The 16,961-nt window shown below is 42.7% G+C and overlaps 1 protein-coding gene across 1 annotated transcript in view; it reads left to right on the forward strand.

Annotated features, from left to right (window-relative positions):
- LOC111871617 (G-protein coupled receptor GRL101) overlaps positions 1-16,961 on the forward strand; it is a 203,147-nt gene that overhangs the window by 75,300 nt on the left and 110,886 nt on the right. The window contains exon 5 of the mRNA XM_023864843.2: positions 996-1,100. Within this exon, the coding sequence (XP_023720611.1) occupies positions 996-1,100 (105 nt within the window). The remainder of the gene's footprint in view (positions 1-995; positions 1,101-16,961) is intronic.

Below are 16,961 nucleotides of genomic sequence, written 5' to 3' on the forward strand. Positions count from 1 at the left end.
AGCAGGATTAGAATTTAATTTGTTCCTAATTTATTTATGAATTCATGTCTGGTTTATTGCTGTATTTCAACGTCGCCACATTTTCAAATGTTTTAATTATCTTTTTGTATAAAATATATAGCTTAAACGTAATAAAATCTATAAATTAAATGTTAATCATTCGATATGGCGTATATTTAATTACAAGGAAGAACTATTTCTAACCCAATGCAGCGGGAGAGACTTAACATGCGCTGCTTTAACGTGGTGTACTTTATATCTGCAATAGCATAATGAACTTGTATCTGCAGGAAATGAAGGTAAACGCCAATGATATATCGTTATGCAGAAGAGCAAGAATACATTTGGGAAATATGTGAGTTATTCCAAGTTCCAATATACCTTCCCCATCTTTTCGTCTTTGCTTTTTTCTTATTGCTATCTTGCTTCAAGAGGAGAGAGCGCTTTGGATAACGAATTATATGGCAAGATAAATAGATTTCAAAGAAATAGGATGTGAAGGTGTAACTTGAATTGGACTAGCCCAGGGTAAGGTCATCGACCTGATGTTGTGAACATAATATCCTTTCTAGTTTCATTGTTGGCGGGGAATTTTTTCATCAGTGAGCGACTGTCAACATCTGTTCCGTGGAATTCTTTTAAACGCTTAATATCTCACTACAACTGCATAAATCTAAGACCACAGTATTTCTGCATGCCTAAAGCCATGGTCAGTGTTCCACCTCTTAGTTCCGAAATCAGGGCACATAATAGCTCGTTTAAAATATTAGGTTCAAAAGTCATAAGCTTATCCTCCCTCTCCTCATAATTTGTGCCTTGAAATTTAATCAGTATAGACCATTCCCCACACGTTCGAGTGGAACTCAAAAGTTGTGAAACAAAACTGATTTCGTGAAGTGAAGTTAGCCGAGTTTCTTAACGACGGTTTAATGTAATTACGATAATGAACTCATAACTGAGTTACAGTCTTGTAATCGTGTTTACTTTTGCGCCAGGTTGCCTGCCCAACGAGTTCCGGTGCAGTAATTCCTGTGTCGACCTGGTGAGGCGCTGCGATCGACAGCCTGACTGTGAGGATGGGGAAGATGAACAAGAATGTGGTAAGTAACCAAACCACTGATTCTTTTTGAGTCGACTGAAGTTGCAATTAGACAAGGCGGCAGGTGACTATTGCTCAAAAATAATGTGAGCTATGAAACGGGGAAGTTACGAGTCCCTTCTATTGGAACTGGTCGTATTAAAATACTGTGACGTTAGTAATGTCTTATGATAAGTATTAGTAACCATATTTATTGATCTCATCACATTATAGATCCATGTATATATATATACCAGTCATATTTCTTTACACTAAGTATATATTATCTGTCCAGTACCACGTGACCCGACAGAGGGAGGTACAGTACCGACGGTAAAGCCTGGCTGACTCTGTTTGGTCTAGTGTTTTTCACGTGACATCAGTGCTACAGCGTGATCATCGGCTAACTTATCATAGTTACTGTGTTCCTAGTTATCGTACACATTTGTTTTCAGGCGCCTGGTCTCCTAGGATTTGCGCAAAACGAATTTAACGTGTCCCACGGATGCAAAAAATCGTTCTTTGCAACTCTTAGGACTTAACAGGTGCCCGAAACGTGTACGTAAGGACTATACCGTTACTTCCTTCCTCTGCTACCTCAAATTTAATCGAATAATTTTAAAATTCCACGGTAACGTCAAAGTAAAGCTATCCCTGTAACAGGCCAGGCCGTTGAGGCCCATAGGGTTGTGAGACGTCGAGGCTCCGACATTTTCTAAACAATCGGCTCACAGAAGTTGGTGAGGTTGTCAGCCTTAAGCACCGACCACCCTTTACCCCCCCCCCGGAAGATTCCTGGCACTCATTTCTGTTAGAGGCTGAGTCGATCCCAGGGCTATAATGCGGATCGAGGGATTAGGTCAATTGAAAAATCGAATGACCTCATCGGGAATCGAATCCGTTACAGGCTTGTAGCATAGTGCCTCAACCAACTACGCTAACTCGTGCTCCCTTAAAATTCCTCGGTTCAGAATGAATGTTCAAGAAAATACGTGTAGACCGTTCATGTTGTGTGTGTGTGCACGCACGGGTGTGTTACAGCCACAGATAACTGGCGTCACAGTAAGCGAGTCATTCCGTATATTATAATTCTCCTTAATGAGATGGAAGTCAGTCGGTCAATAAATTTTTCCGAATATTACGGAACTGTAAAATTCATTGCCATGTTCACAATTAGACCTTGTCATGAGCTAGTCGAATCCACTTCCCAGTATGACACCCTGCTTTATTTAATTTATTTGTCATCCTCCCATCTACGTCTAGGTAAGTCTGCCCCTAATCATCTCTTCTCTTCAGCTTTCTTGACTAAAATTATCTGAACGTTTCACACATCTTGTCTGCTACACGTACCGTCCACCAAAAAAATAGTAGACCAAGCGCTTTAATGAATCTTATAACACTATCTTCTCATGCAGACGTCAAACTGCTTCATTCCTCCTCTCGGCCCTATCATAGGCTGAGTTTATGCAGGTACCAGGATTTCTGGCTGCAGTTACCTGCTCACGCTGGTTCATCACTCGCGGATATCTTATACCCTGAAGATGGAGGAGATATTTTCCTCCGAAACGTTGGCTAACACAATATTTACACGGCGCCACATCGCAGAAGACGGAATTCTTCATAGTCACCCCCATGAAATCCTGAAATCTTACGTAACTCACAAAGGTATGAAGCCTTGTTCCTCAGGACCGTGCGTGTTGACGTATCAGCAGGGTTCTCATGGCAATAAGCATTTCGGTAAAATAACTGAATAAGGATGTAGTCAGATCAGAATAACTTCCATTCAGTAATATTTCCAGCAAATTGACAGAAGGTATTCACAATTACATGTCTGTCAATATTCTGAATCAGTACACAAGTAACTCCTCTTATAATGAATGAAGACTGATTGCCCCGAGATTATTTAGCGTGAAGTCACTCCTCGACCCACATTTGCAGACAGGATCCTGTCACTCTATGCTAAGCGAACAAGACATCCCGTCGGAGCCTCAAAGCCTACAGTTTAATTAACACAAACAAAAGGTAAAGTTGTCCCTGTGCTTAACTAACTAAGAATTACGCCATGAGGAGTATGGGGAGTGGATGTAGAGATTCACGCTTCCTTGAACTCGACACTTGGTGGAGGTGAGTGGTCAGCTTCACTCCCCGTCGCCTTTACCCCCGAGGAAGGAGCCCACGGTTCCCATTCGATAGACTGGGCGGGCCCCAGAACCGGTCTGGGCCCCACCGGATCTCTAACTCCGACACATCAGTCGTCAAGCCCCTAGCCAGTCATACTGACTGCGGTATTAATATTTAATTAAGGCGTTAATTTATTACGGCTTCAGATGGCTATATTCGGTTTCTCTTTTAACAGCACGAGAGCTTCCAAACGCATGCCTAGTAGAGTCTGACGGGGAAATGTCTGTTGGACACAATACAGTCCTTAAATCTTCCGATTTAAAAGGCAAAAGTTTAAGATGTTTCCGTTTTGGCTCTTGGAGAGTGACCATCTGTGTCCGGTCTTGCCGTCAGCCTGGGTCTAGTGTGAGAACTGGGTAGTCGAAAGTCAAAACGTAAGACGCAGGATGTGAGGATCTCGCACCTGGACTATGAAGACATCTGTCTTCTTGGATACAGTGCCGCATAGTCTACCGAAAGTAAACCGACGCTTCGAAGGAACATGTCGCCTCCATCTTCAGGGCCGAAGAATAACCCGAGCAACACACCAGTCGATCTGCTTGCCACCTGATTTTACTCTAATCTCTTACTCGTCTTATTCTTCTACTCTGAATATGGAGGCGACATTTCTCTCCGAAACATCGGTTGGCTTTCAACGGACTGCTTGGCGTTATACGACAGAAGATATATGAGGACCACCATCAGCTTTCTGGCAGAAGAAGTTTGACTTTTTCGGCTTGTTCAGTGAATGTGTGTGCATCCACTGCTTTGTCTCTTTGGTTTCAACATTCACAAATGAAACCCAGGTTTCATCACCTGTTGCGATGTGATTGAGAAATTGCTCTAAAAAGTCAAAGCCGAGACAATTCTCTGCGTTTAATGCGCTCCCGTGAACGTTTACGAACCCCATCTTGCGCAAAACTTGTGATAGCCTAACCTGTGATAATCTTGCAGAGAACAGTGCTTGAATTTTGTGGAATTTCACACGAAAGTTCTATTGTGAAGCGCTGTCTTTCACAAATTGTTTGGTCAACACTTTGAAGGAGACCATCACTCACTACACATAGCCGACTACTTCGCTCTTCATCGTGAACGTTTTTTCGCCCGCTCATCTTTGAACATTCTTCACCATTGTCTTACAGTTCCTTCACTCATTACATTTTGGCAGCACTCATGTTTTTAGCGCGAAGAAGAAAGCGGATGTCAGCGCGAATTTCGCACCTGTAGGGGTTGTCAATCGCGGGACATACCATAACTCACTCTGCAGAGACAAGAACAAGCACTACGTGTCCAGTCATGTGACGCTACTTCACATGCGCAAGCTCTCCCCCACTCCTACATTAGTTACCTGAAGTAGAAGGGGGTTACTTTCCGAATAGCCCTCGTATAACTTCATAACCATGCTGTGAGAATTGCAATTCCTGCAACTCATAAAAAATGATGTCTTTATGGTTGAAACTGTAGTTTCAGGATGCAATAGGGAACGAATACCATTCCCCGCACCCTACCAACATTAGAGAATAAATTCTAGAAAACACAACTCGAAGTTTAATCTTAGATTTGCAATATGTAAGAGAAAAGAAAGGCCGGTCACGGTAGCCGAGCGGTCTAAGGCATGCACTGTCTTCGCTCGCTCGGAAACCGGGATCGTGGGTTCGAATTCCTTTCAGGGCATGGATGTTTAGTTTGTGTGTGTGTGTTTTGCTTTGTTTGTCTACAGGTAGAGGCCTTGCGACGAGCTGATCACCCGCCCAAGGAGTCCTACCGAATGTGTAAGATCTAGAAAAACCGAAGTGAACGGAGTTGATGGAGGTAGGCCTAGGCCCACTGGGGCTGTAGTGCCAAGGGGGGGGGAAGAGAAAAGAAAACATTACGTTACAAAAGGAGGTGTGAACATCGTCCGGTGTCCCCGAGTGCCTACATATGCCAGATTTCAATCCTTTTATGTAACTTATGATTAAAGACGTCCAAAGACATAAAAATTAGAATATACAACACTATAATTTTGCCTGTGGTTCTGTATGGGTTTGATTAGAACTTGGTCTCTGACATTAAGGGAGGAACATAGACTGAGGGTATTTGAGAACGGTGTTGTTGAGGAGAATATTTAGACCGAAGAGAGATGAAGTGACAGAAGGTTGGAGAAAACTGCATAATGAGGAGCTTCATAATTTGTACTCTTCTCCAAGTATAATTAGATTGATCAAGTCAAGGAGGATAAGGTGGGCAGGGCATGTAGCACGAATGAGGAAGACGAGAAATGCCTATAGGATATTGGTGGGAAAACCAGAAGGAAAGAGACCACAGGGAAGACCAAGGCGTAGGTGGGTGAACAATATTAAAATGGATCTTAGAGAGATAGGATGGGATGGTCTGAATTGGATTGAGCTGGCTCAGGATTGGGACCAGTGGAGGGCTCTTGTGAACACGGTAATGAAGTTTCGGGTTCCATAAAATGCTGGGAAATTCTTGAGTAGCTGCAGAATTGGCGGCTCCTTCAGAAGGGCTCAGCTCCATGAGTAAGTATGTAAGTAAATGATTAAAGACAGTACTCACAAACCACCATATCTGAATCCTGTTCTGATGCAGTTGAATATATTCCTCACCCTAACATCATATTTGTCTAAAATTAATTTTAATTACTGCCCTAACTCCATACATACGTACGTCTTCCAGATGGTCCATTCTATTTAGATTTTCTGACCAATATTTTCCATGCCTTTTATATCGATAAACAACATGGCTCACTCATGATCATTTATATTTATTTCGTCTAATAATAGCTTAAAGCCGGTCCCAGTGGCCGCGCGGTCTAAAGCATCAAACGTCTCCATCCTCTTGCTCACTGGGGTCGTAGGCTCGAATCCCCCTCGAGGCATGAATGTCTGTGTGCGTTTATTGTGTGTGTAGGTAGCGGCCTTACGACGGGCTGATCCCCCGCTCAAGGAGTCCTACCGAATATTTATAGATTAAGGAACTGAAAACGCGGCCAAGGTCCAAAGGACTGTAGAGACATAGAGACAAAAATAATTAGTAGTTTAAGAGTAGAGTGTCCAGAAATCTTTGAGAAGAAATTACATTTTTGACGACTACCGCCTTGTGGGATGTAAGTCCATGTAGTCTGTAGAAGGTGAACTTCTGTACCTGAAGAAGACACTGAACCCCTACCGCGTTTCGTGATGTTACATCGCTGCCGTCCTGTAAGGCGTTACCGTCCTGAACTCAGTACTCTCTATATTCATCAATGTAAGATCAGATTTTTAAGATAAATTGTTTTATGACCGCATTCCATACCGTTTATATGTTGTCGGTATTGCAGTGCAGTGCTCCATAATCCGACTGAAACTGCTATACCCTTCTGTTTAGTCAGAAATATATCATTTCATAAAATCAATAGGATCGAATTCTGTCCTATCTGTAAGATTTCAGGTCCTCACAGAGGTGGTTATGAATATAAAGCGGCACTATAGCCCGTTAAAAGTCGACTGACGTTTCGGAGGAACGTCAGTTGACTTCCAACGGACTATATCGCAGAAGATAGAACTTGTTATTTCCTACGTCTCTTTTTGGTGTCTATATGTAGAATATTTCTATGCGTCACTTAATGCTGAAGAAGATAAAATATTTAAACTTTATTGTTGCATTACTTGATAATTAAGTTGTAACTTAAATCAAATTGACTTTTGTTCTTTAATATTCTCTTCTGCCCCTTTTTTTATCAGCTTCTACATTAATTATTTTACAAGTCACGTTTCAGTGTAACTGTTCTGCACAAGTAAAATAGAAATGCCCTACTCTGGATTATAAAAGCAGTGTTCGCCAAGAAGCTTTCCTTTACTGATCCACTCACGAGGAAGGAGAAAATTTTAATTTCAACAAAACAGAATCTTGTCTTCAATTATGACGTGAAGGTGGGCTATAATAAGAAACCAAGCGAAGTGCCGGGCATAACGAGATATGTAATTTTTTTCCCCCCTTGGCATTACAGCCCCAATGGGCCTAGGCCTACCTCCATGAACTTCTCCGTTCACTTCGGTTTTTCTAGATCTTACACATTCGGTAGGACTACTTGGGCGAGTGATCAGCTCGTCGCAAGGCCTCTACCTGTACACAAACACAGAAAAACGCACACAAACTAAACATCCATGCCCTGAGTGGGATTCGAACCCACGATCCCGGTTTCCAAAGGAGCGAAGACAGTACATGCCTTAGACCGCTCGGTTACCGAGACCGGCTATGTCGTCATTAACGTCTGTTTTTCTTGGTCATAGAGAAGCGCTTGAGAAACTATACATACTTTACAGTAATTGAAACTGTCTGACGTGGAAACATGTATCGGTCCTTTAAACACTTATGTAATTAAAATAAACCTGAACTACTACTGGGTGCTTCAACACTGCTAATACTAACACTCACCATTGGACAATCTGAGCGAATTTCACCTAACTCACGTCGTTTATCTAAGATTAATCTTAATGTTATTGTCACGTGTATGAGTGACTATAGACAGGGTTTTGATTGGTAATTGGATTTATTGAACTCTTACAATCCAGTTACTAAAAGTAATTATAACCGTTTCACTAATTCACACATTTTACAGTTCACTACAACACATACTAAGTTTTCTCAGTTTACTGTGTTTACATAAGTCGTTGTCTGGTAACGGCTTTCTACCACGGACGTTCCTTTTACTCTGGATTCCGGAACTATCTCCGTGTCTCAGCTACCAGCTTCTGATAGCAACCGCTCACAAGAACTTAACCACAGCAACCCTCTAACTCACTCACTCACCAACCAACTCGCTCCACTCCACTGCAATACACTGCACTAATTTACCAATCAACTTTTCACAAACTGACTGACCACACAGAAAACACCGCTTCCAACTGTATTTCCATTGTTGCCCTAGGGGCTCTGCCTATCAACGGCCTTTATCTTGTTTGTTTCGCGGTCGTTGCTTATCTACGGATCTATGCCACAATATATTTCCATACTACAGTTTCATCGTTCTTTCAAGTAGCTGCTTTTCGTCATCACTTCAGGCATCGTCTAGGTCCATTCAGTTCCGAAGTATTTATGTAAATTTAATTATGGCCCGGAGAAGCATCCCCGGTATGGAGATCTTTCCTCTTCCGGTTCTGAGGGACTGCGTATTGAACGCGTCTTGAAGTCGTGTCCTCCCGTCACAACCGACGGATTTGCCATACCGCGTGAAAGTGGACCCACTTAACATATCTCTGTTCAAATGTCCTTGTTTTGTTCCCAGCACGTAGTAGATATTGACATTAGCATCAGTTGCGGGATGATCCGTCAGGCGACAGTAAGATAGCTACAGATGCTTCAGCCAGCATTTCAGTCTCAATACTAGACAAATACACAGTGTGACGATTAAGTTCCCGAACTGAGGCTATGAAAGCACACACAAAAAAAATAAAGAGTATGTATTAATACCATCATTCAATATAGTCCCCGCCCACTTTCGCACGTTTACATCTCTGATACACGTATTTTTTTCCTCTCCTTGGCACTACAGCCCCAGTGGGCCTAGGCCTACCTCCATGAACTTCTCCGTTCACTTCGGTTTTTCTAGATCTTACACATTCGGTAGGACTCCTTGGGCGGGTGATCAGCTCGTCACAAGGCCTCTAACTGTACACAAACACAGAAAAACCCACACACACAAACTAAACATCCATGCCCTGAGTGGGATTCGAATCCACGATCTCGGTTTCCAAGCGAGCGAAGACAGTACATGCCTTAGATCGCTCTGCTACCGTGACCGACCTCATACACGTATAGCGAGTCGAATTCCCGAGAAAACACTTCTTCCCGTATCTCCTTCAGTTCTCGAGTCCCACGCTGTTGGGTCGATGAAACAGCATACATTCTCGGCGATAAATAAGGGAACAGGATGGCTGGTATAACACGAGGATCGCTGTTTTCGTCCAAAATTTGGAGAGAGCGTCCGAAGAATGCACCGGTGCATTGCCATGCAGAAGATACCAGGACCCACTTTCTTGAAACTCAGTCCTAACGCAATGAACTCGAGCGAACTGTCTCTCTGTTGGTCCCTGTCATTTCTTCTAATATCCTAGCACACAGTGTTCGATCTTCGACCTAACATTTTTTGATGACTTCCGTTTATTCTTCTGTTCTGGAAGTTTAAGCACGGCCTTTCCTCTCATTGTCTTGTAACGACTGTCACGCCTCTTTGAACCCTTTATGCTATTCAAACACAGTTGTTCTCAATAAATTTTCTTTGCCGCATACACTCTTCAACATTTCAAACGTTTCTTTAATTTTGCGCAAAACTTAATCAATGTTCTTTCTTCCATTTTGAAACCTTCGACACGATGAAAAAACTAATTTCACCAAAACAGTAGTAATCCCTATATGTATAGCTTGCACATCATATAAATAAACGTTCTCTCTAAAGGTTCGGCCACACAGAGCGCTGCGCTATATTCGCTACGTACACTACGTACGCTGTGTACACTCTGCGACGCAACTAACATAGGGACTATAGCGTACGTAGCGTACGGAAGTCTGTGTGGCCAGTCACATTGGCAATAAAGGGAGATATTTTTCTGTTCGTATAGCGAACATAGCGTACGTAGTGCTCTGTGTGGCCCAACCTTAACTACCCACTTCCATCCCGCCTAGTGGGCGGTGGAGTCCAGGCGGGTCCACAAGGTATGTCGGCCACTATTTGCCCTGTTGTACTTACAGAAGGTGATTATGATGTTGGAGAACTTAGTGGAATGAAGATTGGCAGGGGAAACCGAAGTACTAGGAGAAAACTTGCCCCAGCGCCACTTTGTCCACCACAAATTCCACTTGACAAGACCCGGGATCGAACCCGGACCGCCACGGTAGGAAGCCAGCGACTAACCTCTTGAGCTATGGTGCAGCCACGGATGATGATAAATGTTATTTTGTATATTTTTAAAACCATTAAACAGTAAATGAAATAAGGCCATTATTATAGAATCTCACTACATTACAAGATCAATAGTAATCTCAAGCATAGTATAAATGTTGTTGATTCTGAAAGTGATTTAAGTCACTTTACAAATAAAAAATTGTATTACTACTCCACAAAATTAATTAACTGACAAATTATATCTACTTAAGATCACAAAATGTTGGAACTGATAGCTTTCAGTAGAGTGGAATGCAAAAATGAATATAATTTCAGAAACGAAATAAAGTGACTTGTACCATTTTCAAAATAAATAACTGATATAACTTCATTATTTCCGAATTTGAACATTTCCGTAGGTAGAAGCTCTTTTATGATTGGTTCATATCCAACGTAGGAGTGATTTGGTACAAATTTTCTTCGGAATTCTTACAGAACGATGCATTTTGAAGGGAAAGGGGGAGACAAGGGGTGACAGGGGGTGGTGTGGAACCGAGGGTTTTCATTTATCCGGCGCGTGGCTCTCTTTTATTTCTGTGTTCCGATTCTTCCTATGCAAATATTTGTACGGAAAAGAAGTCGTAAATTCAGAAGCGAGAAAAACATCCTTAATTCCACAGTACAGCAGTTGATGGCCAGCATCCTGCATCTTATCAATAGAAACGATTGGGTTCATTAGTGATATTTGTCAGGCGCCTTTCAAAACAAGTGAATGCGACTCCCCACACTTACAACCCAACTGGTTCCTGGAGAGCCATTAAGTCGAGCCTATTTGACCCATAACTGCAAGTTATAAATGTCAATTCCATCGTTGGAAATGAATTTCGTACTTTCAGATTAATAATACTCGTATTTACTAATAAAAGAAGGAAAACTACGTGTAAGTAAGGTAAAGTTGTCCCTGTGCTTAACTAATTAAGCACTATGCCATGAAGGCTTATGTAGGAGCACATGTATAGACCCATTTTTCTTGACCTCGGCGCTAGTTGGAGGTGAGTGTCCAGCTTCACGCCCCGGCCGCTATACCCCTGAGGAAAGAGCCACCTGAGTCCTTTGACTAGGAGGCTGAGTGGGTCCCACAGCCGGTCTAGACGACATGAAGAAGAGAAAATTCTTTACCTGACCGGGATTCGAACTCTGACTCCTCCGTCGTCCCGCCCGTAGCCAGTCACTATACCGACTGGGCTATCCTAGCTACCGAAAAACTAAGTAAAATGCCACATACATGCTTTTATAAACACGTGTTAAAATTAAATCACATATTGAAATAATCTTTTATTATGGGACGTGTTATTTACTTTACATTTTTCAACATATAAACTGAAACTTTTCTAATATTCAGATCAGGATACAAATGTGTTCTTCCTGGGTTATTAGATCTTGTGTAAAGGCTTTCAAATGCAGGACAATTTTGAATATGTTCTATAGCAGCAACTAGGCTTTCTCATTTTTTCTCTGGGAAGATGTCGTTTTCTCCCGAAAATCTGTTTCGGGAACACTTGCTTGAAGAGCACGATTCAGTCGGCCTACAGAACTTTTAAAGGTAAAAGATGAAAAGGTAAAGCTGCCCCTGTAACAGGCCGTGAAGGCCCATAGGGCTGTGAGACGTCGGGGCTCCCACATTTTCCGGACAATCGGCTCAAAGATAACGGTGATGTACACGCTGGCCACACCTTTACCCCCGCAAGAATCGACACAGCCATTTTAAACACACTGTGAGCACAAATTTGCCATGACTGTGGCCCGTGAACTGAACCGTGTCATACCGCTCCTATCTCACACAGCAACTCTGCCATTTCTGAAAAATATATGTCCCTTGCATTTTTACTGGACTTGTATCCTTACTTTCCGGGTATCATTTCATTCTTTTTAACCCATTAGACCGACTCCTCATTGGCTGATTTCCACCTTTCTTCTCCGAAAGAGAAAACACTTAACTACTTGGAGTTATGTATGTTGTCTACTAAATAGCTGTGTTACTATTGCGTGTTCTTAACCAGCTTTCACATCACAGCAGATCTGTAGCAAAGAGCAGAGACAGCTCAGTCGCTATAGCAACGGGCTACACGAAGGACGGTCGAGGAATTTGGGGTTCCGCGCCTGTTCATCCCGTCGTCGTTTGTCGTAGATGGCTTGGAGACGCATTGACTTCGTCTTTTAGGAAGACAGAGTTGTTAAAGGAAATCCTGTTTATAGCGTGATGGACAGTGACATACACAGGGTAGCAAATGCGTTTCTACTACTACTTTCCTCCAATATATCGTTCCTAAACAGGGGGAATAAAATATTGGCTCTATATCTTCCGTTTGTTGCAGAAGAGAATTTGAGAACGCTGGAAGTGTTTTGAGCTGAGTTTAACTTTTGTCCTTTCAAACGACGACAAATGTCTTGTCTTTTATACATGTTATTGGATTGCGAGCACGCAAATCCCACAGAAACATACACTGACTTGTTCTGAAATATATTGCTTTGAGTGATCTGTTCGGCCACATTACTGATCCACTTTGCATAAAGGCATTCGTTTCTGCTTTATACTTCTTGCACAAGGTGGCATATTTGATTGAGACACTATACTACAAGCTGGAAGGTCGCGGATTCCATTCCCGATAATTTCATTAGAATTTTCAATAAGCCTAATTTTTCCAGCCGCACTATGGCCCTCGGGTCGACTCAGCCTCTAGCAGAAATAAGTACCAGGATTCTTCCTGGGAGGTAAAATGCGGCCGGGTCGTAAGGCTGACGACTTTACCGCCATATGTGAGCCGACTGTCTAGAGAAAATATGGGAGCCTCGACGTCTCACAACCATATGGGCCTCCACGGCTTGTTACAGGGATAGCTTNCCCATAGTTGCCTTTAATTATCAGGGGAATCTGGTTTTACTTGTAATTTTAAATTGGTGAATTAAGGCATGAATAGGCCGCATTCTTTAACGAAATATCACCAGCGAAGAAACAGTTAACTATGCATACTTCTTCGAGCGATATTTGCATATTTTAATGAAAACGCTTCAGCGATATCGTTTGCAGTATACACCGAATCTTGCCTTTCTGAGGCCAAACCCCACTGTTGGTACCGTAAATGGAAACGCGAAGTTCCATTGTACTTGTACTAGGCCCACTTGGGTCCCCGCAGCCAATAGTGTCGCAGTATTTAATGACAAAGATAAGCCTGTTCCAAAGAGAATTGTTCACCAGCTAACCACAGCATTTCGCAGATTCAGAATGTCAGGGGAATGACAGCCTCCACGAGTTGCCAACCTCGTTCTTTTCGCCCCATGAACTCCATGAAGTCGAATGCCTCTTCATAAGCCGATGGACGCTCATCTGATAAACACGTTCCTTGCTTTTAGGAAACTGAAGGTTCATTTAAATGTTTGCAAGATCCCGCCGCGAGGCAGTGTCCTGAGCCAACAAAATCCAACTTTCACTCTAGTTTAAGATCAATTTAAAATTATCTTCTCAGATAAACCGACGTTTCCGAAGCGGTGCCTTGTATACTGCGTGTCCCATCCAGCACACCCAAATTGATTTGACCACACTAAAAAAGGTAAGATAAGCCGGTCACGGTAGCCGAGCGGGCTAAGGCATGTACTGTCTTCGCTCGTTTGGAAACCGGGATCGTGGGTTCGAATCCCATTCAGGGCATGGATGTTTAGTTTGTGTGTGTGCGTGTTTCTGTGTTTGTGTACAGGTAGAGGCCTTGCGACGAGCTGATCACCCGCCCAAGGAGTCCTACCGAACGTGTAAGATCTAGAAAAACCGAAGTGAACGGAGAAGTTCATGGATGTATGCCTAGGCCCACTGGGGCTGTAGTGCCAAGGGAGGGGGGAAAGAAAAGGTAAAGAAAAAGTTGTCACTGTGCTAATTAATTAAGCACCACGCCATAAAGACGTATTTTTTTTCCTCTTTGCTCCGCACTTTGGAGCTTGCTCCCACTCTGGAGCATTGGGCTGATTTCTCAGTTTCTTGATCATTTTACAGACGGTAAGACTCCTTGAACGGGTGAGCAGCTCGTCGCAAGGCCTTTACCTAAACAAAGGACAAGAAAAACACACACATACCATTTATCCATGTCCTGAGTGGGATTGGAACCCACGATCACGGCTTCTGAGCGAGGGAAAACAGTACATGACTTAGACCGCTCGGCTACCGTGACCGGCGTAAAGACGTATGGGCGTGTGGAAATATTTCTCTAGCATTCTAGAACTCGGCGTTAGATGGAGGTGATTGGTCAGCTTCACGGCCCGCCTGTTTCGCCCCAGGAGAAAGAGCCGCTGGAATTCACTAGACAGCAGGCCGGGTCGGTTCCAGAGCCTGTCTGTACTCTGTGGAGTACAGAAAATTATTCTTCTCCTAACGGAAATCGAACCCCGGTCATCCAGCCCGTATGTCGTTGCTATACCGGCTCCCTCGCTCTAATAGGCCTGTCATTTTAATATAGAGTATCCTAAAAATACAATTTTATTTTGCAGTTTTACCCGTTCTCTTGTTAATTTCTGTCTCTTGGATCCACATATTGCTCTTGCCACACGTTTCCAAACGCTTTCATTCTATGTTCTTCATGTGAGTAGGAGACCAGGTTTCATACCCATACAACACTTCCGAAGGCCTATATCTTAACCTTTATATTTCCAGGCAGGAGCCGCGGTGATAACAGTTCTGAACCAAACACTCCCCACATCACCCTCACCTATCATCTGGGGCTGGTACAATAGGCCAGAAGTGGCCGCAGTACAAGGGACTTAGTCCCACCCCGCTAGCAATAATAATAATAAATAATAATAATAAAAAAAACAGGCTACATGTTCTTAAATTCCTGTTGCTTGCCATACCTTTAGTAAGGTTACTCTTTATTTTTATTTAAGTATTTTCTTGAACATAACATTTTTTCTTGTTGATAAAAGTGTGTTATGAACAGTCCCTGAACAAGAGGAAACGCTGAACCGTGGTAATGTCGTAGAATGGTAATTATTTGGGATATTATGGAGAGCGGAACATTGAAAATCAGAGTTGGGCTTGGGGGGGGGGCGTGGTTGGCGGAGAGTGATGCCATATTACTGTTTGGTTATAAAATTACAGAAGGCCGAATTTCCTCTTGAATTTGTTAGAGAGTTAGAAGTTATCCGTTAAATGAACTATTGAGCATAACAGCGGACTATGTAGGAGTATATCCGGCTTTCAGGCGTCCTGTCAAAATAAGATTAGGAAACAAAGAACTGTACAATGGAATTCATATTCATACATTCATATGAAAATGTCACACAGTAACGCTTTGTTTTTAATTCAAGAAATTGAACTGATGACGTATAAAACAGATGAACAAAGAGACATGATTGGATTTAAGAGGAAGCGACTGGGACAGTCCCCTGGGGCCTCCGTAGAACAGAAATATAATGCACAAATTTTACTGGAATATTTGTTTCTCTAAAATCACGGAAAATTAATTTGCATTTTATTTGTTGTAAGAAATGAGAAAAACAAAAGAATTGTCATAACCTAAATTTGTTCTTACTGATACGGTTCTCTGTATTTCGGTTACCCCTGGGCTCCCACATCTCTAAATCCTGCCCTGCAAATACATTATATTCTATACGGTTGCTTTCGCTTTCTAAAAAAATGTTCATCCGTCAACTGTTGACGGATATTTTTAGACTGAATTGTGGGGAAAATGGGATAGGCCTATGTAATGTGAAATATTAAATATGAAAACGAGGAAGATGACCTGAATTTATTTCCGTGAAAGGCGACGGTTGGAGGAAGAAAAATGTAAAGTATCTTAATCTTCAGAGGAAGAAGGAATGAAGGATACATTTTAGCGTTTTGTACGTCAGACAGACTAAAACACCCTAAGCCAGTTCAACCGCCCAAACCTTATGTATATGCTGGCTTATAGAACGCTTCTCCTGTCACTACATCTCCATGCTACGATATAGATTATAATGTTGGTAACCCAGAAAGAGGTTTAACAGAGACTGATCACATCAAGAGGAAGATAAATTGAGACGATAAGAGCACGTGTTTGTAAGCGATATGTCCCGTACAAAGCAAGGCGAGGTTTAAAGGCGATACTCCGCTCCTGATGAGTCGAACGGCTCAGTCGGTATATTAACCAGACTAGGCGCTGGACGACGGGGGAGTCGTGGTTCGTTCCCCGGCCCGGACAGGGACTTTTCTCTTCGACACACGTCCAGACTGTCTTTGGAGCCGCTCATCCTCCTCTCCAGTTTGTGACGAACGGGGGGGTAAAGCGGCCGATACGCAAAGCTGACTACTCACTCCTATCTAATGTCAAAGTTAAGAATGTTTGGAGCTATACCTCCGCTCTACCAAAGATTTACAAGGCAATGTGCATAAAAACACTCTCCAATCTCGTCTGTTTTTGGATAGCACATTAACACTGCACTTATTTACAAAGTCGTGAAGGTATGTATATATATATATATATATATGGTCACGTGATGGAGTGACTGTAGACGGGTTCGGGTTGGTAATTGCATATATTGAGTGCTTACAGATCGTAACTACAAGTAACTGTAGCGCTATCGCTAATTCACACACTCTGTAGTTCAATGCAGCACGTAGTAAATCTTCTCAGTCATCTGTGTCTTTACCAGTCGTTTCCTGGTGACGGATACCAACGATGTCCTCTGCTTTCGTGCTCACGTTCTTACCTGCTGGCGGCTGTCTCATAACTACCGCCTACTCTTCTAACTGCCGTCTCAAGACTCACTCATAATCGCAGCTCTTCCTCGTTATATAGCCTCGGCACGGATCGCACAGAAAACACGATTTTCAACAAT

The sequence above is a fragment of the Cryptotermes secundus genome, unplaced genomic scaffold, assembly GCF_002891405.2.
Source record: "Cryptotermes secundus unplaced genomic scaffold, Csec_1.0 scaffold327, whole genome shotgun sequence".
Lineage (NCBI taxonomy): Eukaryota > Metazoa > Arthropoda > Insecta > Blattodea > Kalotermitidae > Cryptotermes > Cryptotermes secundus.